Here is a 26,389-nt window from a genome sequence, read left to right as displayed (position 1 = left end):
AACCCAGCCTGAACACGCAACACGTTTCAGATGCACTACATCTGCTGGCGTTCTCTCCTTGGCACCTCTCGTTCCTGTCTCTGAGAGCTGTCTGCTCTCACCATGGAAATACACGGTGCCATGTGCGAGCTGGTTGACTCTCCAGATGTGCAGCATGGCTGCAATTATGGCAAAATGATTACAAGCAGTTAGACAAAATGAAGACATTTTTCTCTCTGTTCACTATGCCCTGCAGAGTTAAAAACCCCATTTACATATGAAAATTCCAGTACAGACTACAGAGCTGTCAGGACTTGAATATTTCTTTCCTTCTTCTGAGGGTTTTTTTTCTTTTTTTCCCTTTTTTTTTTTCCTGCACGAAATATAATTAGAGGCTTTGATTAATCCTGCTCTTTTGTCATTTGGAAATTGCTCATTAAAGATGAGGGCTTTTCTGAGAGCAGTGGGTCTGTGAACAATTACAACGTATTTAAGCATTAAACCATGGTCTTTTGGTATTTGGGGAAGGGGTGGAGGGAGAAATAGAAAACAGTAAAGCCCCCAGATCTTGCTTTTGTTGTTTTGTTTGCAGTCGAAAACAGGATTAGCCCTATGGTTTCCTTTACACAGCAGCTGCACCACGAGCTACTGATGCAGGTAAATGGGGCACAAAAGGACGTGAAATATTTCTACCAAGAAGAGCTGCCTTGAACCACAGAAGTGAGGCCACTGGTTTCTCCTAGAACACCAGTTTCCCTATTTTGTGATCCAATGGCAGGTCCTGCCAGGACACCAGCTAGACACAAAAGGGAAGTCTTGATTACGATGAGTACGGGATCAGGACCGAAAAGCTTGTTTCAGTCACAGCCTTGGAAAGGAAAGCCCTTGGCTCTCTGGGGAGCTCCGATGAACACATTCCCTCCTCATTTCTCCAAATGAGATCTGCGAAGGGAGCGAGTCAGTGGAATATTCCTGGGCAGATTGGTCATCGCAGCGCAGGGTGGCTTCTGGGCATCCCACAGCCCGAAGGGCCCCGAGTGCCCAGCAACGCACGAGCCATTTGCAAGCACAAAGCTTCGTCTACTTTCCCCAAATATTTTCTCCCCACCACAAGCCTCCATTTCTCCGAACTGCCGACATCCACTTTGAGACACTTCTCACGCAAAAGCTGCACCCAACAGCTTCCTTCTGACCACTTTACGCCTCTTGCTATTTCGAGCAGTCTCGCTGCCTTTCATCTAACAAAACTGATGTGGCTTCAACCCGTCAGTCAGCCTCCCACCCGGCTGTCAGATGTCTTCGCCATGTGCTTGATCTCAGCCTCTGCTCTCGCTTTGAAGAACCGTGACATTCGGTGCTCAAGTCGCTCTGTCAACTGTCAAAAAAACCCATGAGGGGTGGCTCATCGCTGAGCAACGGCCCCACTGCTTTTGTTGTGTTTTTCCTCATTCCTGACTGTCTCTGCTCCCTCGAGGGGCTGTGTCTTCGGGGACACCGCTCGCCCGAGAGGACGACGCATCCCGACACGCTCGTCCCACGCGCATCTCCACCGAACGCTCCTCTGCAGATGAACTGCCCTGACGATCCTCGGCAGCAGGCTACAAAGGGAGGCAGGAGCTCAACTTGAAGGAAGTCTTTGGTGGCGTGGTGGCTGCGAAGGACTCATAGAGGGCCGTGGGAAAGCCCCAGCTTCCCCAGCCTTTGATTTACCAGGCTATGAAGCGAGTACAGCACAGCCTGCCCAGCCAGAATTAACGCTGTGTTCTCACTCAGACGCTTCAGAAGCCAAGGGCTTCACCCTGATGTCCCAATTCACATGGATTCAGGCTGCCAAACGTGTAGAAAGACAAGACAAAAATGCCATGAGAACTGGCTCATTAGCCCACAGAAAGCAGCATTTTCTACGCTTTCCCTCTCCTTTCCCAAGGAAAACTCAAAGGTGAGGCTTTCACCTGCATGTTCGAGAACAGCTTCCCTGGAGAGCTGTTGTGACAACGCCCGTCGCAAACTCCACGTCTGTGAACATGTGCAAGCCTTTACAAAGGGCTAAGCCTTGCAGCATCCCCAAGAGGAATCGCCTGGAAGAGAGTTTTCCACAAGAGGCACCATAAGCTGAAGACAGGACGAATTACGCTGCAGACCAGGCGTATCCTCGGCATCCCCCGCAGCTGGGCTGCCGCCACACCAGCACGCCCCGATCCACCCCAGCTAAATGGACTTTTCCGAAGGACAGGTCTGTTTTGGTTTTTTTTTATTTAAATGCAAGTTGTTCTGCGGTCAAGCGTCATCTCCCATTTCCGACTGTTTTAAGAGCAAACAGTGCTGGATATTTTTAAACAGCTTGCTTTGCAACCAATTTTACAGCACAGTGTTTCTGTGGGGAATTTCCACCTTAAATAACCCGTGAGTAATACTGACTATATGTTTATAAGCTCAGGATGGGCAAAATAGTTCTGGTGAAATAATAATGAATTTGAAATAAGGCTTGGGGGTTGGTTGGTTTGTTTTTTGTTTTTTGGGTTTTTTTCTCTTTTTCATTCCTTTGTGAGGGTGAAAAGTAATCAGTTTTGCTTCATTTGCTTTCAATTTCACGCCTCTTCTCTTCTGGCCCACAACACAAGCACCAAGTACTAAAAAGTGGGGAGGACCAAACCTGGGAGCTCCTTCCTCTGTCCCAGGCAGGAGGAGCCAACCTACACACGCTCCTTGGGTCTCATTCAGCACCAACCCAGCAGGATAAGTTGCTTGGGTGAAGAGAAATTCCAGGTATATGGCAAGCCTGTGTTTAAGCTTTTGTTTTATAACTGTCTTTCCTATCTCATAATCAAGAATTTAGAACCTTTTGCTTTGGTGGATCAACACTCATCGGGCTCAAGCGCATCTGCTACAGACACAGCACACTGCTTTCACACAAGTGACAAAGTTAATTAAGCTGATGCTCCAAATAAGCACCTTTTAAAGGATTGTGATAACTTCAGCAGAGCTCAAACAGGATGCCTGAGCAGAGCTTGTCTTCCTTTCCATGAACCAGCCTGAACCCAAAATCAACTCACTACTGCTAAGTCGTTACGGAGAATAAATTCCTCCCCAGTTGAAAATGCAAAGCATTGCATTTTAGTTTCACCTGACCCTCTGAATCAATCCCAGGCTTTATGCAGACAGTAAACCACCAAACCTCTGCAAATGTAAGCGTGCGTGAAGAAAGCACACTGAGGGTTTCTTCGCTGGTAACCTTAGTCAGATTTTCCATCCAGTTGCCCAGCTGACAGCGCGTCAGGGGCGCAAAGCAAAGGATACATGTTCATCTATCAGAAATCCTGCCGGCGTAGAACGTCTGTGTAGCTAAACTGGGAAACTGCCTGGCTGAGGATTTGCCTTCCAACACCTTTCTCTGGCATCGCTGCATTCCCACTTCACTCACACTGGCATGCTCTATGTGAAAAACGGCACAATAAAAGCCAAATTCGCTCTTCGCTCTCTATTTCCTCCATTCCTCCTGGCCCCAGAGGACAACTTCCTCTTGAAGAGCCATTGCCCCTGAAACAATTTCAGATGAAGGGCTGAGGCTGTTTGAAATTCACTCGGTGCCGTCGCTTCAGGCTAGCGATACAGTCCCAGTCCCAGGGAAGACGCAGGATTTCAAGGAAGGATTGACAGATGGCTGCTCTTGCTTTTTCTCCTCCCCAAAACATTACCGAAAGAGGACGAGGAAGCCCCTGGTACTTAACAGCCTTTCGCACGCGGACGCAGGTGATGTGTGGTATTTAGGGAGCTACAGGGGCAGCAATGACCAACACAATGAGTCGGCAGAGAGAAAACCGTGTCTTTGAGCTGCGCTTGGGATTCCAGGCTGGCAAGGAGCCGAGCTCAGCACTTGGTTTTCTTTCAACACATGTTCCCTCTTGCATTTCTTTTCTTCTTGCTTCGATGCCCCGAAGTTCTATTTTCTGCAGCTTCTCAGACTTGGAACTCAGGTTCCTTTTAAAGTGGGGGGAAATCACTGAGCAAACTAAGGCCTCCTTCTTTCCTTGCAGCAGTTTGGCTTTGTGGGAAGTACGTAGGAACGTTTAAGAGAAAAACGCATCGCACAACCACCTTAATTTGACGAGATCTCCTTTGTTAACTACTTTCTGGCTGCCCAAAAAGCAAGGGGAAAAGAGGAAAACTCAAGACTTAATTTTCAGTAGAATTCATTCCAGTGAGAGTAGAAAATTTTTAATTTCTTGAATCTTGAGTGGTGCTGATTGCCTTCGTCTTATTATTTCGTAACAATAATTTGCGTACGCTGCGGATGCAAAGCCACGTTTCCCGGTGGCACGCAGCCAGCATGCCTGAAGCCACCAGTGCTTTTTTCCCTGACTGCAAACCCGTCCAGAGCAGGCTTGAAGAATCATTTCTTCCTCTGTCTGTTTTGTTGGGTTTTCCACCCCCCCAGATTTCAATCCTTTTCTCCACTCCGCAGAATCCTTGCTCATCAGATCCAGCTTCTCAGAGCACATTTTTTACTGTTTTGTAGCAACTTCCACCTACCCTACACAAAAACAAGGAACGTATCTGCCAAAGCCTTCCTTTCTTTTCCCCCTCCATCTCCCGGAACAGCAGTGCCAGCTCTGTCGCTTCTCAGCTTGCTCCAGCTACAGAAAGCTAAAAACACCCAGGGAAAATCCTAACCACTGCCCTGTCTCTCACCATTAGAGCTGAAGCCACCACAATGTTCTACCTCCTCCTCAAGTAAGCAAAAAAACCACCACAGTTTTAGTAACACAGATACCTGAGAACTGTTCTGCTCATTTTACTACTTGTAAGTGAATTTTTCAGTAGATGCTTTAGTGAAGCAAAATGCAGATTTCAGGAGAGCCGAGCATCCACTTCTGTAACCGTCACCTCTAGATCCTCTGGTACACTCTTGAATGACAGTATCAAAAATTCAGGCTGAGATCCTGTATCAAGTATGCACGTCTGCACCTCCTTTTCCTGGACAAAGTCACTCTTGTCACCAAGAATAAATATTAAATCCATGGCAACGTGGTGCATTCCTAATAACCAGTGATCAGTTCAACACTCTCCAGTACTCTGAAAGCTCAAATCTGCAATGAAGCAACACGTTCTGCTCACTAAGGAGAAGCTCAACCTGTTTAAATTCAGTGTGGAGCAAGAACAATTATACAGAATATAGCCTGAACATAGCTATGTATTTTCTGAGAATTTCCCTTGATCTTTAAAGAAGAATAAAGTAAACTCTTTATTGTCCATTAATGAAAGCCTCACACAGACACAGGCACGCGTGACTGATCCTCAGACATGTGAGAGTTCTTTTATGCCACCTGCACCCTGGTTCTTCTGCCAGCCTGCGGGATCCCCTCTCCCCAACTCCCAGTTTTCCCTCCCGCGCCTCCTAACGAGCTCTGGTGGGAGCAAACCAGGCAGCAGCATCACTGCCTGAGACAGAGGTGTCCAACAGCGTCTAGAGCTTCTCCATTTCGGTTCAGCTTGGTAAAATCCCGCATACGAGGCAGCCGGGCCAGACGCCCCCCGCGTAGCCCTTACCCGTGTACTCGATGACAAACCCGGTGTTGCTGACCGAGGCGTCGCTTCGGAAAGCGATCTGGTGGGAGCAAACCAGGCAGCAGCATCACTGCCTGAGACAGAGGTGTCCAACAGCGTCTAGAGCTTCTCCATTTCGGTTCAGCTTGGTAAAATCCCGCATACGAGGCAGCCGGGCCAGACGCCCCCCGCGTAGCCCTTACCCGTGTACTCGATGACAAACCCGGTGTTGCTGACCGAGGCGTCGCTTCGGAAAGCGAGGAAGAGGCTGTTGCTGCTGCTCTCTATCCTCTCGTTGGGAGCCATAAAAGCTGCCGATCAAGGGGCTGAGGGAATCAGGCCCGTCGTAGATATGAAGGAAATCGTAGCCTGGCTCCAAGCTGAAGCTGCAAAACAAAGGAAGGGCTTGAAGGGCGAGCGTGCCACGGCAGCCCCCGGACAACAACACCCCCTGGTCTATGGGCTGTTACAGTCACACAGCTGCTTCTGCCCTCAACAGCTGCGCGGCTAATCGCAGGACCTTTCTGCCTCCATCCCACACGGGGACAGGTGGTGCGGTGAAGAGCCCAAAAGCGTGAGCCAGCATCGCTACAGGGGTTTCCTATCCTGCACCGGTTACACCCAGACGTTTGGTAAAAACCGTGGTTGTATTAAAGAGGAGCTGCAGCTGGAATGTGAGTATCTTGCCCAAATTAAGGTAACGTCTGAGGACAGTTTACCCAACACTACGGGACAGCCCCACCAGGTTGGGTTGGGCTCCTGGCGGGAGAAAAAGAAGCACGTGCAGACGCGGCGCACCCAGGCATCGCCCCACAGCTCGTGTCTCCCCCCTGTCCCCACAGGCAGCCACACGAGTGGAACCAAAGGGCTCTCGGGTACCTACGTGTTAAATACCAGGGCAATGACATAATCGGGAGAGACGGTCAGCTGCCAGTCACACTCCTTCCCCGGAGGGTAGGGCTCCGGGTACTGCGGGGACAAGATCACGCCTGCCGGTCCTGTCAAGATACCTCCACAGGGAGCTGAAGGCAATCAAGCAAAGAGACGAGGCTTTGTCTTCGAGAAACTTTAAAAATAGTACATGAGATGCAGCACACGCACACACACAGAGCTATGGATGCTATTTCAGTCTTTGTAAGATATATAAGCGATCGGCCAAAAGGAGAGAGAGATGATGCTTTATGCTTTCCTCTTGCATTTATTTAGTCAACTCCTGGTCAAAGCCTGGATGGTTGCTAAATAAATGAAAACATGTTGTCTGGGACTAATGGCTTGTTCGTGTTTATTACAGTTACCAACACGCTAAATGCCAAGCTGATTAAAAAAAATCAATTATTACTTTTTTAAGGCTTAAAGTGCCTGCACATATTCCCACTCCGGCAAATACTTATGATTGATTTATTACTGTCAGCCTTTCTGCAGTCTCTTCCTGAGGGTCAATGCTCTAAGATTCCCCCCGTTGCTCAAATCAATCCTCCCGGGTTTTGGATGGGGTGAGAGAGAGGGGAGCACTTGGGCGTGTTACACCTGGGTGTCTGACATCAACTGGCAACGCAAACACCGGGTGGGCAGGGAACAAGCACGGGACAGAAAGTACAAATCTTGGAAGGACCTTCCATGAAGGAGCGAGCATGTGAGCTTATCTTTTAGCTTTTTATGAAGTCCTGCAAATACACAAGAATCTCCAGGTATCGGGTAAAAGGAAATCACAGCACAGGCAGCAAAGAGTTTATCCAGAGGTCACACCCGAGCAGCTTGGAAGAACCACAACCATCTATTCTGTGTCCAGTTACCTTAACCTTTAGGTTGTGTTCCTCCCCCAGAACGTAAAGTCAGGGAGAATTCCAAAGAAACTAAAGTCTATGGACTCATTTTTGAAAAGCCCGAAGGAGATGACTGTTCGACACCCTCTGATTTCTTTGAAAATCCCACCCATGGTCTCCAAAGGACTTAAATTAGAAACTGGTCCGAGCCACAGCTGTTTGGAGCTGGGTCAGGATGCAGACTTCAAATACCCCAACCCTCTGGGGGCTGTTTCAGCTGAGGTTCCAGTTCAGCCCACATTGTTTAGGGACTGCAGAAGCTGTACAATAAAGACGCAAAAATATATTTGAAATGCTAAATACAAACATAAAATACGAGTCATAAATTAAACCCCATTTTCCAGTAGAGCTCTAACCAGGCAGCCTGTTGCACAGTTACTGTGTTATCTGGCCATTCATTATTCCTCCAAATCCTTTGCCACTGAATAGAGGGAAGGAGCAAGACATCGTTTTCAGCTTTTTCACAGAGCTTATGACTCCTAAAACAAGACTGCCAGACTTCACAAAGGACCCGACACAGTATCTCCAAATCAAATTGGAGACCACTCAGGGGAATTCACCTCACACCAAGATTAAGGCACTGCCGACATTTCTCTGAAAAGGACTGAGAGTTCGGCTCCTGGTGTGAAAGAAAACTCAAAGGGAGAATGATGGGGTGGGCATGACATGCAACAATATGATTTAGTTATGGCTCTGGGAAGACTAAAAGGACTGTCTCTATCAGGCTGAAAGGGTGCCACACTAGATCATCAAGATCGTCATTCAGAAACCAAGTCATCCTGCAGGGAACATAAATCCTGTGCATGCTGCAGGAGCTTCCTAGCTGGCATTAAATCAGGGGTTAGAAACAGAATTAATTGATTTTTCTTCTTCCCTGGGATAACAGTGCATAAACAGGAATGAAAGTTACAGGCAAGTAATCTGTGGCTAGCATTTAATCGGCCAGCAGATTTGATGTTTATTGCTCTTTTGTGCTTAGCATGACTATTTTTATGTGTTCTGGACATATTAAAAAGAATCACTTTTATGAGTTTCTTTTATTACTTTATGAGCTCAAAGAAAATGTCAGACAGCTCTTTCTCAGGACAGAATTTGCTGTCTCCTCATGCAGAAATTATTCACCTGTGACCCCAATCCTCTTCACGAACCTGAGTTTTACAGAAGCCTTTAATTTTGACTTGTCAGGTTAAATATCATCACTTACACTGCAGTACGTCCTACGAGCTTCCAGGATGAACTAGATTCTCACTGTCCCAGACACTCTGGGGATAAACCTAAAAAGTTATTCTATGAGACAACAACCTGAGACATACACACCTTGTCACAGACCTCTTCAAACCAGGGACTTGTCCCCTTCAGACACAGAATCTCGCAAAGGAGCAGGGCAGGGAACCAGAGCAACGGGAGGACGGGTGCGTGTTCGTACCTGTGCAGGAGGGAGGGTCTGGCTGCCAGAAGAATCTGTTCTCAATCTGCACACAAGTGATTTTGGCCTCCCCTTGCAGAGCATATCCTGGGTTACACTGGAAGATGATGGAGTCCCCTGCCTCTTTGCTGTCCCCACTGCGGCTCCCGTTCTGGGGAATTCCTGGGTCATTGCAGGACGTGGCAGTGGAAACTGAAGAGTATTAAAAATACAATTTTAATACAGAAACGTGTTTCTATTTAATACAGGCCTGCAGCACTAGCAGCACTTAAGACTCTGTCCTTACACAGCCAGCCGAGCCATGACTTCATTCCCCGTGTCTCCTCCTTCCGCGTGCCTCCGGGTTGCCACACACACAAGAACTGGCTTTTACTTTGCACTGAGCATCTGCCACTCCAGCTGGTAAAGGCTCTGGGGAATGGGAAGTTCAAGTGCTCTACACAGAGTGCAAGTTTGATGCATAATTGTGCACATGCATGTTTACTTAATAAGTCCAGACATCCCCTGATCTTACACGGCACTTTTATAGAATTCTGTGTCAGACACATGCTGCAAAATAAACTAATCCGCTAGCACTTTTCACTTCCTCTGAGTGGCAGAGAAATTTAGCCTTTAGCCCTGTGAAGCATCATGCCTGACCTTTTAGAAACGCACGTGTCTCCCTCCCAGCCTCGCTGCCGTGTCCCTTTGAGGCAGGAGGTGCCCCCCTCAGCCCCGGGGGCAGGCGGCACAGCTTCGCTGCTCACGGAGCTCCAAGTCTGTCAACACTACAACTACTTAACAGTACGGAAAGTCCTGGAGTAAGAGAAGTTGTGCAAGCTTATATAGATCATTAAAGTTCACAAGATCCGAGACGGTACGCTTCTGAGCTCGGGTCTGACTACTTAGTCACAGCTTGTGAACAAAGGCTTTGAGCGGGAGCACTCAATAAAGACCAGCTCTGCGTCAGGCAGCAGAGCAGAGCTTATTTCCTGCTAAGTTGATGAGAGTCTATTACACCTAGGCAGTTTAGAGAAAGCTCTTCTTAAAAGCCCCAGAGGAAATCCCTCTCTCTCTTTCTGTGCAACTGAAGATAAGCAAGTTAGCAGCCCAGCCTGGTCCTTCCTGGCTGGCTGAGACACGAGCCTGGTGAAGAGAAGCCCTCACCCAGAGCTGCGCCGGGTGACACAAAGCTCTCCCTCTGTCTTGGTCACCCCAGAGGGGTTTTTTCCAGCACAAGCTCTTCCCAAAGAGCTGGCCTGCAAGGCACTCTGAACAGAGAGCCACGGGCAAAGCTTGGGAGAGACCGAGTGAGCTCTGATGCTCGGATCAGCCCCAGGAAGGTCGTACCATCATTTACGCAACAGCCTCCCTTGTTCACTGCCATCTCCAAAACAGGCACCTGCTGCATGGTTACTGGACATGTCAATGAAGGTGTCTGCGTGACTGTTGAAATATATTACCCTAATCTAATTGAAATTAATGTGTCTGCAAGGCCAAGGCTTAGGTAACAGCAGCCAGGACTTAGGCAATGACAGATTGCAGCTGCATTACACGTAGTGCTGCTGCAAGCAATGACATCCCTACAGCCCACAGAGCTTTTTGTGATCTGCATCTCATGGGACCCGATTGGAGGGATTTTAAGTAGACTTGGTTTTCAGAAACCACTGACCAACTGCTCTCAGAATGGCTGGGGGAAGCTGCCTGCATACCGGTGCCTCTAAGGGACCTGTGGGAATGCGCTGGAAAATATCTGTAATTCCTTCTTGTGTATTTCCACAACGCGCTGCTCTCCATCTTGCTGCCAAGTTCACCACTGTGAAGGTGACTGTAGCAGAGGGGAGCACAGAATCCTCCTGCATCGCAAGGGCAAAACACAAGAGTTTTTCCTCTGCGTGCAGAGGCTGCACCCAAACACAGACGGGCAAAGCGAGCTTTGGACAGCGCTGAAGAAACAATGGAAAGACCTACCTGAGAACTGGACAGCAAAGCCCTGCTTGCTTGTGAAGAAATCGGTGTTGAACTGAAGGATGACAGAGTTAAAAGTGCTGTGGACGTCGCCAGGCAAGGTGGACCCGCTCATCTCTTTCAGGAGGATGCCGTTCTCGACAGGCCCGTCCCAGATCCTCAGCACATCGTGGAACTCCTCGGTGTGGAAAACCATGAAATGAAGCCTGTGGGGCAAAACGAACTCGAAGTCAGAGCACCAGCCGAGCTCTGCCTTTTCTCCTGAAGGGACAAGAAGTGTGATTGGTACCGACCTAGGGCAGCTGGGCCCTCAAGGAACGTGTTCTCTCCTGCTCCCTGCAGCTCAGCTGGGACAAAATACTTCAGCTCTCTGCCCAACTTAACCCATCTGTAAACCCCAGTATCCCTTAGTCACACGCCTCCCTAAAAAACCACATCCATAAAAAAAGAACAATTGAGTCACAGGTACTAATGTTTCCTGAAAAGCTGGGCGCTTTCTGGTGTTCTGTCCTGAGCAAATGGAATTACTAAATTCTTGAGGAATAAGATAAAAGTCCAAAAGCTCATTGTGGGAAGGGGAGATGTTCCCAGCTAGAAGATCACGGTTGATTTTGCAGCGAAGCAGCTCAGACATTTCAACGAGCAGCTGTCACACAGACAAAAGGCTCAGTCAAGTACAGAGAGGACACCTGCAGCAGAGAGGTATGGGGGGCTCTGAAGGAGGGGATAGGGGCTTGCCCGTGGTTTCACTGGGCTCTGTAACAGATAAACATGAAAGTATTGCAAAATTTATTCTAAAAAGAGAATTAGCAGAAAATGTGCCACAGTCCCTCCAAACAACTTACATATATTCATCCAACTCACCCACTTTTCCCTATGTTGCACACAGCAACAACCTTGGCTGTCCTTTGGCTTTTTTTGGTGTCCTGTAAGGAACAGCTTATTGTCAAGAACCAGCATCTACTGATAAAATTCATTGATTTTTGTTACCCGCACTCAGATCAAAGAATTTGCTCCTGGCACCAAGCTAATCTTGTGTATCGGGGAGGGGGGCAAAGGAAAACAACCAACATCACTCTTGATTAAAAGAGCATTATATGTTGGAGAAGAAACCCTCACCAGGGCTTTAACTGCCCCAGAGGTTAATAAAAAAGGGCAGAAAAGGGTGTGTGGGAGGGTGGCAAACAGGTGGGGGCAAATTCTGAATGCTGGACACCATCTGACCCAATGAAAACAGGCTAACACAGAGCAGCTCGAGGCACGCTGGTCTGAAACGGGGACAGAAATCTATAAGCTGCGCTGAGAAAAACCTGCATAAAATAAAACAACCAGGTACCAGGCTTAAAACCCTGACAGCCTACGGAGGAAAACAAGGAAGCATTCACTTGGCTGCTTTCCCATTTATCCGGGGCAAAAACAAATAAATCAGGTAGAACCATAAAAGGGAGGTGGGGGGAAAGCCACTGCAATGTACTCAGCAACAAAATGATGTCCACAGAACCCGAGAGAAACCAGAAGAGACGAATCATAGATCTACCTTGAGCAAGAGGGGAAAAAGCTAGACTTGAGGAAACTAAGAACGGATCCTAGCAGTGCTGCTCTCCACAGGCACGCTGGCCTGACTAGGTCTGCTCACAGGCTTAACTGGTTCTCCTGAGCCAGAACGGCCAGAGAAAACTCATGGCTGAAGACCTTGGGCCAGGCCTCCCGACGAGAAGAAAGCCTTCGCGGGATGACCAGATGACATGGCAGCAAGGCACAGGGTTGTCCAACACCACTTGGCTCAGGAGTCTATTGGGACAGCTGATTTTATTAGGAGAACTGGTGCACAAATCAATTTATTCAATAGGTACACGAGTAACCAAACAGCAGGCTTTTCCCATCAGCCTGGTTCCAATCTCAGCAGGGCTTTGTTTAAGACCAGACAGACACATTGCTTTAGCAGACAACGGAGAGGACGAATGCTATTCTTGCACTCTGACAACCTCAATTACATGCATGAAAATGCAGCAAAAAGCACATTAGGCATTCTGGCTACATATATATATTTGTATGTAGGGAAGTTCTCCCAGCTTAGCAAGGAGCAGAGAGGAGCAGAGGCCAGCTCCGCACGCACCTTTGGGTCTTCAAAAAGCACCTCCACAACCTGCTCGATCGACCTGGGGCTCTCTCTCTGCGGAGGTTTCGAGCAGTACTCAAAGTTTCGTTCATTCTCCAGCACACTTTCCCACTTTTTTTCTCTCCTCAGAGTCTCATAGCTAAGCCATTTCGGTTGTAATTTTACGTGTGTGTGCACGTGCGTGTTTGCACACGCACAAAATTAATCCTCCCTCAAAGCGCAACCCTTCAACTTTCATGGCAAAGATGTGCAGACTGGTTTTTCCTATCTTCCTCTCCTTCCGCTCGTTCTGTGCAGATACAGCTTTATTCAAAAAGCTTTGGTGATTAATTTTAATGTAAGTTATAAATGAGAGCTTTATACAATTGTATCATGCGTGAAGAGGATTATTTTTCCAATGGATTACCATAAAAATGAAGTTGCTGAAAATGTGCTCTCTCAACTACGCAGAGATCATCTGTTCTGTTTGAGCTGCCAAATAAAGGAAGAGAAGAAGGGAGCTTTCATCTCTGGTGAAAGGAAGGGTCACAAGGTATATTACCGTACTACTGCCTGGCATCATTTCACGTCAGTCTTGGCCCCTTCCAAGCTCTGCTCATTTGAGCACTCTTACAGAATCCGGTAAGAATTACGTGTGCCATTGAAGTTCCCTTGCTGAAGCAGCCTCTTACACCTCTGGGGGTGCAGGGAAGAAGAGAGGGTCTGCTCGTGTCTACTTTGTCCTATACAAATCTTCAGATACTTCAGATTCTTACCCAGGAGAATGAAAAAAAAGAGGAGGCTTCAACTGGAGGTCGCCTGTGCAAGAATTAAGCTGCATTGGCTATGCTCTTTATTCCGTGTTCATACCAGAAACCATCCATTATTGAACCGCGCTGAAGAGCAGAGCTAATGGAGGGAATTTCTGCAGTAAGCAAAAGTGAAAATCCTCGATCGAATCTATCTCCGGCACAAACGCAGCGACTGAAAGCACCACGCAGCTCAACACGATTAACAAGCCTCTGCTGAAGAGATGCTGGGCGCTGATGCAGCCAGGGAAAGAAAAGGGCACCGACAGCGACGGTGGAACAGCCACAGGCCCCGGGGTCAGCCCAGGCACGGGGCTGGCACACAGCTAACGAGCACCAAGACACAGGAAGAAGAACAATAACCCGGCTCAACTCACCCGATCGTGCAACCAGCTTCTGCCTCTATTGTCCAAATACAATTCAGATTGTGGTCGTAGGGCGTTGGGTAGCCAGGAGACAGAATCCGTCCCGACGACTCTCCTTTGATAGTGCCCCCACACTCAGCTGAAAGAAACACACGGGTTGGTGAGACGACTCACGGCGTTTTATGGTTCTTACTTGGCAACAACGCGTATCTCATCCTACGAATACAACAGGGAGCGCTTCCTGCCAAGTGAAGAGATTCCTAAAGCCTACAAAACAAAGAGTCATTTAATTCAGCTAAAAGACTGAGTTCTCAGAGTAACTCTGCACTCCTGTGCGCATCGCTAACACAGCTTCCCTCCACCTTTTCGACTCCGTAGTGAATAAAGGGAGAGCCTGCCAGCGTCCTGCCTTCCCTGAGTCACATGGGGGTGAAAGAGCTCCATTCTTCTGCTTGTATCTGCAAAACATCTTCACGGTTCATCGGTGTGATAAAACCAAGAAGCCAGCATACATATCTGCTAAACGAACTTCAAACCCACGAGGATTTTGAAGACATTTTCATAACGTATCCACTAAAATTCTGTAAGTAACCATGTGCTCACATAGACACGACCACTCATATGTAATATCTGTACGGCAAACAGAGTAAAGGTTAAGATAACGCATATATCACAGAACTTTGCCTTTTTACCTCAATGATCAAAGGCTAAAATTCTGAACAGTTACTGTATAAAGAATGGTCCTAATTCCTGGGAAAACACAGACTGCCAATGTCTGAGCACACACCTTACAGCCAGGAAAGTAGCCTTCTCGTTGCTGAGATCTCTCAGAGGGCTATGTCCCTACGACCTTGGCCATATCCCGGGAACATAAGCTCATTATCAAGTTGTCAGGTAACAGATCAACAGCACGGCATTTAGATACACAAAATGTACGATCAGAATTCTCCAAGCAAGAAGATACCCTTCTGCTTCAAGGGAACTCAAGATCTGGCTAAGAAAAGACTGAGGGAATTAAAAAACCTGAGGGTCTGGGATCAGATGTCATGTAGCTCTCAGACAAACACGACTCTGAACTGTCAAATGCCGGGACATGTCGTGACATCTGCCACTCTTGGGAAGTGCCACTCTGTTTAACACATTCAAGTGGAAGGACAAGGACTGGAAAAGCAGCCGTCTCCTTGCAGCGAAGCAAGATACTCTGTCAAATCCGTGCGCCGAGCGTCGGCTTTACGTTAAGGCTGCCGGCGGAAGATTTGCCGAGATGAGCGCTCTCCATGCGAAGATGCCTCACGCAGCATCCTCATCGTGGTCTTTCCTAATGCAGGTGAGTGCAACCAGCACCAGTTCCCATCGTAGGGATGAGCAAAGGAGGCAGAAGGGCCCTTTGGCGCGCTGCCCGCGAGCACGGCACGCGCGAGAGGACGTCCTGGGAGCGAGCGCTGTCTCACCTACGCAGGTCGGCAGGGGCTGGTCCCACGCTCGCCGCTCGCCCGTCAGGCAGACGAGCGCTCTGCTGCCTCGCAGGGGGTAGCCAGGGTCACAACCCCGGACCTGCCGGCAAAGTGTCCCTCGTCACGGACCTTGTAGCCGAACTGTGGGACGCCGGGGTCCTCGCATTTAATGAGTTCAAAACCTGGAGCGGAAAGGAAGAGCATGTTCTCATCAGCTGTTTAACAGCCATGAGATATTAACACAAGATCATATTAGTATTTTCTTCCACAAATCCTTTGCTGGAGGAAAAAGCCACTATATTGAAAATTAATATTATTTTTTAAATTAATATTTGAATGAGATCCCAGAAATCTGGTATTTCAGCTTGGATCCAAAGTTTCCATATTACCACTGCCTCACTCACGACAGAAAAAGTTCGCTGGCAGAACCATCTCCCCCACTCCAAACTACAAGGTCTTTGCAGAAAAGACTGTTTCCTCTGGCCATGCAACCGTTACATGGAATTACACCCTTAGACCTCGGATTCCCACCTTACAAGCACGTGGGCCCACGACTTACTAGAAAACTGCAGCTCAAAACCTTTGCTCGTGTTCTCACTGTCGGTGATGAACTCGAGCCACATGCTGCTGGAAGTGCTGTTAATGCTGGTGCCGAGCATTTCGGAGCGGCTGAAGGAGCCCAGGAGGCGAGCGGAGCTGTTGCTGCCATCGTAGACCTGGGAGGAACAAGAACCACACACCGAAAAAGAAATTTTATTTGCTACTTCAGGGACCAAATCGCCCATGAGTGCGAACCGGGACAGGTCCTTTGAAGACAGTGAAACCATTCGAACCAAGAGTCTGACTTGATGAGAATTCAAGAGGCTGCCGATCCCAGGAGCGGGATTCCACACCCTGGAGGATCTACATTCTTCTCCTTACACCTGAGCATAAACTACATTCAGGGCTGTGTTTGCTGACAGCTTCCTTTCCAAAGGTGCAGCTCAGCTACTGGGAAAAACCTTTTCTCCTTACAGTGACTCGTAGATGTGCTTTGACTCCACTATTTTGCAAGAAAAAACACAAATGTGGTGTTTTTTCTCTTTTTTTTTTTTTTTTTAGATAGCATGATGCTCTAACAAGGATAGAGCCCCACCCTCTCACTAGTGGAGATTGATAGCAACGTTCCTCGGGAACAGACAAGTTGATGACAAACCTGGTGAGAGAAGATAATTTCCTTCACAACGAGTATATTCTTTGCATTAGCTGGAAATCTCTCTCTCTTTCCAGTCATTTCTGAGCTGAAAATATGTGGATTACACCTATCTCGCAGTGCAGAACTATGGCACTTAAATAAGGAGAGAGCCGTTCTCTGGGAAGATGGCTTAGCACAGCAGCACACATCTTGTAATATTAATGCCTCCTACAAAACCATTTCTTTGTGGTTAATAGAAACTCAGCCTGGATTTGTCTCCTCCTCTATAGAGTCCTGAAACTTGTAAAAGCAGATTAATCTAAGACTGAGTCTGAGAACGCTGAAGAGCCTGAGTCTGGAGTTCTGCATTTAAATAAATCCCTTCTGGGGACAAATTAGCCTTGATTCTCAAAACCACAAAAATAATGCAAAGGACCTCCCACTCCCCCATGTGTTAACAGCTTCCCCTGTACAACTGCGCAGATGAGAACTGAAGTTTAGCTACAAAGGAGGAACCGCGGGCATTCCAACAAATCTCTAAGTCTCAGGGAAGACTTCACAGCGGAAGGTGCAGTGATACGGCAAAGAGCTCTACATTTTTAACGTCACATCACGTGTCCATCTGCAGCCCGCGACCTCCAATAACCTGCCAGGCTGAAGGGCAGAGGACACTCGCTATTGCCTCGGTGCTGCTGCTGGCAGAGAATGCTCCGAGTTGGTGAAATTCCCCAGTGCTGAGTCCCTAAAGCTGCACAACATGTTTTAAAGCACAGCAAACTAACGCCCAGCGGTGACGCGCGCTGATCAGACAGTGTCCCTGGGCTAGAAGAAATTGTTTTGCACACAGATCACGTCCCGTGTCTTGCCCTAACCTTAGAGAGGATACACACGGACAGTATTCTAGTCCAGCTGCCTCAAGTTCATTCTGGTCCACAAGAATTTCGCTGCCATTTTCAGAACTGCCAGGGCAGTGGCTTAACGACCCAGCAGTGACTCCTGGTCACCAGGACTCCCAGTGTGAGTCTCGACCACAGATAACCACTGCACTGTCAGCACTGTCTGGGTGGCATTTGCCAGCAGTTAGTCTCAGCTCACTTCATTAAAATTTCAGAACATCCCTTCAGATCTTGGCTCTCATTAGCAGCACTGTAGTGCTTCACTGCTAGAGACAGAAGAATTACCTTGAGGACATCTCCTGCCTCCAGTTCAAAAGTCCTGGCTTTCAGCTGGATCCCCTTTCCTGGCTGGGTCTGGATGGAGTAGATGCACTCATGGTTGTTGTTGTAGTTTACTGGATAGTTGGGGGACAGCAGAACACCTTGGGTTCCAGTTACAGACGAACCACATTCAGCTAAATAAAAACACAAAACCACATTTTAATAACTCCGTGTATATTCGAGCCATACAGCACATGCAGGTGATTCCTCCACCAGGCACAGATGCTCACTCCGTCCTCCACCCAGCTGCTCACACATCCACGGACTCCAGTGCCAAGTGTAGTCAGTAAACAAAACAGTACTTAATCAAACCCCAGGTGCCTTACAAGAGAGATTAATGCCCTCTCCTTATATAGACAGGGAAACTGAGTCACAGAACGTCGGCGTGCTCAAATGCTACCTTGGCATCCAATTCAGGAAAAATCCTTCCAAAATCCCTGGAAAGCCACCACCTGCTCTAAACAGTGCCTGTGTTTACATTCCTTCTGGATTCATGAACCAGAAAGAAAATTAAAAAAAAATATATATTACTAGGTTGAAATGTTTCAAGTCTTTTTCATATTTACACGATGCTCATCCTATACACAGGACACAGAAATCAGGGTACTCTTTGGCCAGCCGGCACAGCACGCCACCGCCGGCTGGTCCCAACGTGCTGCACGAGCCAGAGCTCTCTGCGCAGGAAGCCGTGCTTAGGGAATCTTCCAAATAACTACCACCAATAAAGCCAAGTCTGAATTTCTAAATCTTTCCCAAAATAATTGCCTGAAAGCCGGCACAATTTGACCTTATTTGCTGTGAATGCTGCCCTCCAGTGTGACAGTACTTTTGAGTGACCTCTTGTCCCTTGCTCCCTGCTCTTTTTCCTTTCCAGCTGACCATGACATCCCATTAGGACCATGACATTTCCATCAGGAGAAGACAGAAGACCAGTGCTCCTCTTGCCTCAGTTTCAGAAATGGGCTCCGATTTACATATCTTTGAGCGACATTTTGGGAGGAGACAAAGGGCCACCATGGGCTGAGGTTTCTCTGCGGCACAGACAAAACTGCCCTTTCTTCTTCAGAAGACGAGGGGCTGGGACGAGAGGGGAGAAGCTGCTGGGGACATCCCCATCTACCTCTTGCACAGGGAACCACACGGGCAGGGGGAATTAACGTTACTGCGATCGCTTCTCCTTTCCCCGAGACAAGTTTACATCCTATGGCAGGTTATAAGCAGCTGTGATTTTAGAAAGAATGAAATAAGGAAGGACGGAAATTAGGAAGAGTTCTTTCCCTGTCGTTATTCGCTATGCCAGTCTGTCCCTGTTCCACTACACTCTTCTCGTAAGATTTCTCTCCTCCTTCACTGTAACTGCTGCCTTTTCTACTCCGCATGGTGTGAACAGCACTTGATTTTGAGCCAAATGTGAAGTTGGATGATTTGTGTGACTCAAAACTTGGCAGAACGATCTTCTTTAGAGAAGGACAGCAGCTTTGGAGGTTCAACCTATCTTAGACGTCAGGAGATCACACTTTAAACGCTTCCAGAAAACAGCAGCAACTCTGTAGATCATGTATTTTAACTGCAAGCTTTTAAAGACATAATCTCTATGCCACAGCGGGTACAAGACCCCAAACTATTCGAGGAGGAGGATGTTATGGCCACGTCTTCAGCACACGAAGGAGGGAGCACACGTCTGAGTGCATCCATGTGCAAGAAGCAGCACTGCTGCAAGAGCACCGGGCTCCGCCACGGCACGCCGTGGCAAACAGCTCTTCCCCGCTGTTAGCGCAGGGAGGAAGCAAAAGCCCGCAGCACTCGTGCTTGCCAAATGGCATCGGAAGGATGCCCTCCTCGGAGGACGCCCGCTGCCAGCAGCTCTCACCGTGTCAGAGCAGCTGATTTCAGCGAGGGCCATCGCGGCCGGTTTGCTGCACACGTACATACAATCCCCCAACACATGTAAATCTGCCTTGCAACCACCATGTCTTCAGGATTTTTTGTTACTCCCTGATTAGCTCCCACATGAGCAAACCATGAGTTGTTGTTTTCTCGGCCTATTTACCCTGAAACATCTTCAGCTGTAAAACACTGGCTCCCTGTTCCTTTGAGTCCTGGTGTTTTGTATGCACGGCTGCGGAGAGGCGCTCCGACTTGCCCTGAAAACAGCTTATCTGATTAGCTGGCTCTGCCTCATCTCCACGAGTCCTTCGCAGCATACAAAGTCGCTGGAGCTGAGCGGAACCATCACGGTGCACGTGCAGCTTTCCGCACTGACTCCACCACCTCTCCTGGTCCTCCAAGAAAGCAGCAGCAGCTACACCCGGAGGAGGTACTTTGAGGGCCACTTTCTCCTCCTCTCTTGCCATGAAAAGCAGGACGTTCGCTTCAGCTGCAGACCCTGCCAGCCAAGAGCATCTCTAGCTCATCTGCATTGGGGACAAGAGCCAGAAACCAGCTCAGAGTTGCAGATGAATTCCTCCTCTCTTCTATCCTTAGATTTATTTATTAGTACAAATAATGGCTGGAGGGGTTGTGAAAAGGAGTTGCAATAGTTAGGAGGATAGGAAAAGAAGAGCGTAAGGTGCAAGAAACCTCTAGATGTTAAGGGAAAGGCAAGAGCCAAAGGGGCTTTCCCAGAGACACCCACACTAACACGGATTTTCCATTGCTTAAGATCACCCACACAGAAGCAGCTTTCATACGTTTGGACTATTAAGCTTTACAGCACTCTGGTTCAACGGAGGATGGCCTCAAAGCCATGCTGTTTTACAGAAACTACTCCAAAAGGGATGACAGCTCTCCCACGGCTTGTACAGTCACTGGGGCTCAACCGCAGCACACCGCGGACGGGCTGCAGAGACACGGGGCTTCTGCTGATGTGTGTGACTCCACCTGCCAAGTCCTTGGCGGGCTCCACCTTGGAAGAGGACTGCAGCCCGCCCGCCCCATGCACACACACAGCTGCAGGGCCCTCGCCCCCCCCCCCACCCCTGCCCCACCCACCCTGGCGGATGCCACCCGTCCCTGCCCACCGAAACCATCCAGCACAGCGCAAACCAACCAAGCAAAATGAAAGCACATGACCACCTACCAACACACCTTGGCAGAGGCGAACTCCACACACGCCGTCTCCCCCCGAGGCAGGTGATGCGGGACGCGCCCTCCAGCCGGTACCCGGGGAAGCAGGAGAAGGTGAGGACGTCCCCGACGCCGAACTGCAGCCCCTTCCTGATGCTGTAGGCTGGCACCTCCGGCTCGTCACAGGGCTCCAAATCATACTCTAGAGGGGACAAAGGGATGTTCAGGAATGGCAGGGGGATGCCTCGCGCTCCCGGTCCCCAAGCACGAGGATGAGGAGGGAGCTCTGAGTTTTGATGCAGCCGCAGCGATGCTCTGCAAAGGGAGCATCCGTGCGAGATGGGAATCCTCTTGGAGCCACGCAGCCCAGCTTGGGTTTCGCTCCCAATACAACCCCGCAGGCTGTCGCCGGGATCTTGATTTAAACCCACTCAAAACACGACAGGTTTCGTTTTCTGTCACTGTTGTCAGACAAACAAGAAAGTGACATCAGTGGTGACAAAACACGATGGAAATTTGTCATTCTCCCTCTGGTTCAATCAAGCGAAGATGGATTGATCCGGACGGGATTTCTCCTGCCTCTATATCACTAATCCTGAAAATGAATGAGCACAGCATCTTGCTCGGGGAATGCAAGAGGACACTTAAGCTGCTGTAAATGAAAGGTCGTGTAGCATTATGGCTAATAGCCAAATGCGTGTCTTCATGCACAAAACATTTTGAAGGAAATCTCTTTTGAGGGCTATTTTCTGAAAAGTAACAGACCTCCACAGCACAAAGTATGTACAGCTATAGCCAAATGAAAATAAAAATATAACCGCCTCCCATTTTCATTTTCCAAGAAGGTAAACAAGTCCCCAAACACATTAAAACAATAGTTATAACTGGATATTTGAAGCAATTCTTTTAAGGCAAAAAAACCCTTTCATTTTGATGGGGGGAAAATGGCAATTAGAAACTTTCTCTCTTCCCTGGAGTATCATATGCAAATCCTTGACTTCAGGAGCCAGAACAAAGGCTTTGGAAACCAGTTCTCAGCGCAGCAGCTTTTGTCTGCATCTATGGCAACAGCTCTGTCCGTCAAAGGCAGCGAGCACATCCGCACCAGCTCCACAATCAAAATGGGCATTTCTCTTCCACACCAGCAGACCAAGATTGCGGCTGGTGCCCTCAGGACTGAAAGACAGAGAAGGACAGCACCAATACGAAAAGCTTCTGTCTGTTAACTGGCGGTTTTACAGAATGGCTTGTCGGGGCTCTCGGGCAGCAGAGATCACATCTTCCGAAACGCGTGCCCTGGCAAACACTTCAGCAGTCATCTGTAGGACTTGGGGTTAAAGGACACGGTTAAACACCTCGTGCGCTTCAACCGGAGATCACCCACGTACAGCAATCGTTTGCAGCCATGAGCTGCTCTGTACGAGCAAACGTGCTTTTCTTTGAGTCTCCAAGAGCATCACACGTGCAGGGGGTGGGTCACTGCATGAGTATCCACAGAACAACAAACCCAAGGGAAAAAGAGAGACCAAACGGACAGCGGGAGCGCCCAGCGCTGCCCTGCTCCTTATCCAAGGCGTCCAGATTGCTCGGCGTCACCTTCCAAAAGATCCCATCTGTCCCAGCCTCCCATGTCGGAAATGTTTTATCTGCTGCCGTGATTTTCCTCTACTAAACAGAGAAGGAAGGCATCTGAGCTGAAACATTGTCCATGGAACAGCAGGGAAGATCATCAGGTGAGGAGGAAGAACAACAAAAACATCTCTAACAGCGGGATTTATGCCAGGGGGTTCAACTTAAGTCACCTACTGGGGCTCAAGGCAGAGAAAAGGGCTACATCTGGCAATACAGGGAATGCAAGGAGAATACTTCTTGGGACACACACTAGAATAATTTATCAAGATAACAAGAGGAGTGACCATCAGTGACCCAAATCAGATGCAACCGCATCAAGAGAAAGTTACTGCCAAGATTAGCAGATAAGTGGGAAAGAAAGAGAAAGAATGAAGTCTTTGCCCACCCCTCTTCTTACCTGAGAAGGTGATGTTGAAACCCTCATAGGACATGGAGAAGTCTGAGATGAAGCGGATTTGAGCGGTGAAGTTTCCGAAGAGCCCTGCGCTGAGTGGGGCCGGGAGCCGAGAGCCCGTCAGCTGCTTCAGCGGCTGCGCAAAGCTGGTGTTCTCGGTGATGAGGAGGTAGTCGTGGCCGTTCTCCAAGTGAAAGGTATGAAAGGTGAAGAATACACCTGCCGGGGAGGGAAAACAGAGATGGCTTCAGCCAGCAGCATTCACAGGGCACTGGCCGCGAACCAACGCCCCTCTCCTCTCCCCAACACTGGTATTGATTCCTTGTTTTGCTGGTAACGGCAACCCAAGCGAGATGGAAAAGCCCACTGGAAACCACGGGCACATTTAGGTTAGAAAAGAAACAGATGAAAAAAGTGAAACAAGGCTCTATGGTACAAGGCCCAGAGCAGAGAGAGGCAGTTCAGATCTTCGATTCCGGTGCCTTTATAACACGGGAACAGAGACGGCACAGGCTCGCTCGAGGGCTGGATCAGCAGCAGAAAGGAGCGAGCTGGCAGCTTAGAGGTGTGTTTTATTTCAAAAGTGTTCACCTTCAGACAGACAGCAAGAGCAGCAGAACCTCTGGCTGAGAGGACTTGAAAACAACTAAAACCAACTACGTTCCAGAAGGAATTCATACCTAGAAAAACAAGACTCAAGCCAAGTATGAAAGGTCAGAGAGGCCTTTCTGGAAGATAAAGCATGTCAGCAGCGCGACCACCATAGGGACCTCCTGTTCCTCCCTGCGGCGGGACGGAACGCTGCTCCCCGCAGCTCAGAGGCACCAGCAGCGCTGCTGCTGCTGCAGGAACCGGCCAGTGTCTACACTTTTCTCCACATTACGCTGACAAAAATAAACCCCACAACAGACCCAGCTACAGAAAGAACAGACAAACACAGGAAAACTATTTTGTCTCTTCCTCCAAATTCAATTTCAACAATTTGAAACATTGCGTGGAGAAGGCTGTGACCTTGCTGCATTTGTAAATGAACAACAAAGGAGTAACGGATTACTTAAAAGTATCCTTCACACCCACAGACACAAAATACTAAGTACTCCAGGCTTTTTGCAAAAGTCTCCAGCTAGGTGATTTTTCATGCTGGAACTCAATCACAAGTAGAAACACTTATTCTCTGGAAAACATTTCCATCTTTGAAAAACAAAAAATGGCAGTGACAGCTTTCGGAGAGTAAAGCAACGCAGGATCTTTTCTGAGAAAGCCTGTCACGTTATGGTCACAAGGTTAACAAACTAAAGCGATGCCCAGCAATAAAAAACAATACCCTCTCTGCATTTAGATGCCTTGTTTCACCCAAAGGTCTTAGCCCACTTTCTGAGCACCAAGGAGCAGGGTCCCGAGCCCCAGCTCATGCTGAACTGGGCTTTATGCTCCTCCGAACCCCACTGATCTCCGCGGAGCTCTTTGCAGAGCAAAACCAGCAAACACCAGTGCTGGGATCTGGTCCACATCAGCCACAGCCAGATCCTCCTCGCATGCGTGAGGAGCGCCCGGTGGCACGACCAAGATATTTCATTTAAGCCAACAACTAACAACAGAGAGACTGCCAGGCTGGTGAGACCCAAGGGCTGCCCTGCATCCTGTCTCTGCCAAAGCACAGCATCAGCTGCTTCAAAAGCAAGCACAGGGAAGCTGTAAATAAGGATTAAAGGAATAATCTCCTCCTTGCCCCCCATTCCCCGCTAATTTCTGGAGATCAGGATGAGACCAACCTAGAGATTGATTAAAGCTCTGGATCGTGAGATGTTAATATCCATCCCAACAGGTTTTTGTCCGCATCCAACTGTAACTCTGAATACTCCACTTATCCCTACGTCCATCTAATTCCTTTTCGAAGGTTTACTGGTCCCAAGCGAGCAGCTTCCTTCCAAAAATTGAAGGTCAGAGAGGCTGGTGGCTGACACGAAACCATTGCCACAGAAATCACTGGATTGGGAAGAGGCAGAGCTCACAGGGACATCTCAAGTGCCCTCTTCTCTCCCTGCCTTTACCCCTAGCCAGCAGCTCACTGCACCTCGGCAACGCTCCGTGTCCCAGGCAGATGTACTGGTGTGACCCGCTGCTTGGTGATGACCAAAAGGGAGCTCAACTTTGACCTTTCCTTCCCAATGCCCGAGTAAGTGTCATACGGAACCTGGCAGAGAACACTTAGTTCCGCTGCTCCCCCCTGCAAAACTCCACGAAGGCAGGAACGTCGTAACTGCTGTTTATTCCAACCAGCAATAGTCGACTCAAAATAGATACGACCCGGTTTGGCCTGAAAACGTGGCGAGATGGAGCGAATACAAAACATCTAAAGTATTCCCAGTTTATCAGCTGACGGGAAACTTACACGCTGGGTTTCACAAAACCCAAGCAAAGGAACAGAAATGATAGCACCCCACTGAAATCAAATCACCACCAGAGAAATTCAAGCGGAATTCAGTCCCCAGAACCAGGAGAACAGCCTCTGACTCCAGCTCTTTTCAGATAACAACTCCAATCAGCGCCCAAGGCTTCTCCAGCAGCAGAGTCAGTTAAAGGCCGGGTAACTGCAGCCATAAGGGCTAATTACAACCTCATTTTAAAGGATTGTGACTCTGATTAAACCTTTGCCCTGGTTTGAAATTTACTGCGGCAAAAAACACCTCTGCGAATGTGCAGGGATTTTGCCCATTCTCTGTAAAAGAAACAACAAAACTAATTATAGGGAAAAGAAATCACTTTGAAGTTCTCAGATTAAAAATAATAGCCTCTCCTTAAACTTTTAAATACCTTTAAAATTAAGCTGCTTTTAAACTCAAATTGTACAGCTTGCGAGTCTGCAAAGTAAATCAGTGCCTGCAGTCACATAAAAACAACTACTGTTATAATCAATTTGTTTCAATTAGAGGACTTGTGTGCTGGTCACATGCGAGATGTTCATTAAGATCTGGGAGAGAAGAACTTTTATGATGCAGATGATCCCTGCCTCGTCACTTGGTAGGAACAGTCAAGTGGCCGGAGCCACAGGCCCTGAACCCTCTTCTGTTTTATGGGAACCAAAAGACTTCCCAGGACAGCAGAAAGGCGTCAGCAGAAGCGGGTATGAGAAACATCTGACTACAACAGGAAGAATTAGGTCCGATGGCAAACACTTAAGCCCTGCCAATATATCCCCTGCCTGCAGCAGAATCATTAAAGCTTCTGGGTTTAAGCAGGCACCAAATTTACCCAGTGATCACTGATGCACCCAGCTGTCTCCAAGAGCAAGGAACTGAGAGACAAGGACAAAGCACAGAGAGAAAACTCTGCACTAAGTCAGTCACGAATGGGGTTCAGTTACCCCTTTTTTATAAAGCCTGTCCTATTCTCCAAGGACTGGATTCATTCCACGTCAGTGGCTGCTGCTCTGACTCAGGATCACTCTGTTCCAGCGCTCT

The 26,389-nt window shown here is 48.4% G+C and overlaps 1 protein-coding gene across 1 annotated transcript in view; it reads right to left on the bottom strand.

Moving 5' to 3' along the window:
* Positions 1-26,389, bottom strand: part of LOC104276630 (CUB and sushi domain-containing protein 2-like) — a gene marked incomplete at its 3' end in the record, with an annotated part of 195,504 nt that overhangs the window by 5,997 nt on the left and 163,118 nt on the right. The window contains 12 exon segments of the mRNA XM_009873029.1: positions 5,727-5,818; positions 5,820-5,909; positions 6,407-6,545; positions 8,773-8,964; positions 10,723-10,925; positions 14,004-14,130; positions 15,443-15,547; positions 15,550-15,627; positions 16,005-16,161; positions 17,801-17,970; positions 20,916-21,104; positions 22,932-23,147. Of these exon segments, the coding sequence (XP_009871331.1) occupies positions 5,727-5,818; positions 5,820-5,909; positions 6,407-6,545; positions 8,773-8,964; positions 10,723-10,925; positions 14,004-14,130; positions 15,443-15,547; positions 15,550-15,627; positions 16,005-16,161; positions 17,801-17,970; positions 20,916-21,104; positions 22,932-23,147 (1,758 nt within the window).

Source organism: Apaloderma vittatum, unplaced genomic scaffold, assembly GCF_000703405.1.
Source record: "Apaloderma vittatum isolate BGI_N311 unplaced genomic scaffold, ASM70340v1 scaffold11777, whole genome shotgun sequence".
In the NCBI taxonomy this organism is placed as follows: domain Eukaryota; kingdom Metazoa; phylum Chordata; class Aves; order Trogoniformes; family Trogonidae; genus Apaloderma; species Apaloderma vittatum.
The sequence above is the reverse complement of the archived record's forward strand: the minus strand, read 5'-3'. Positions and strand labels throughout refer to the sequence as shown.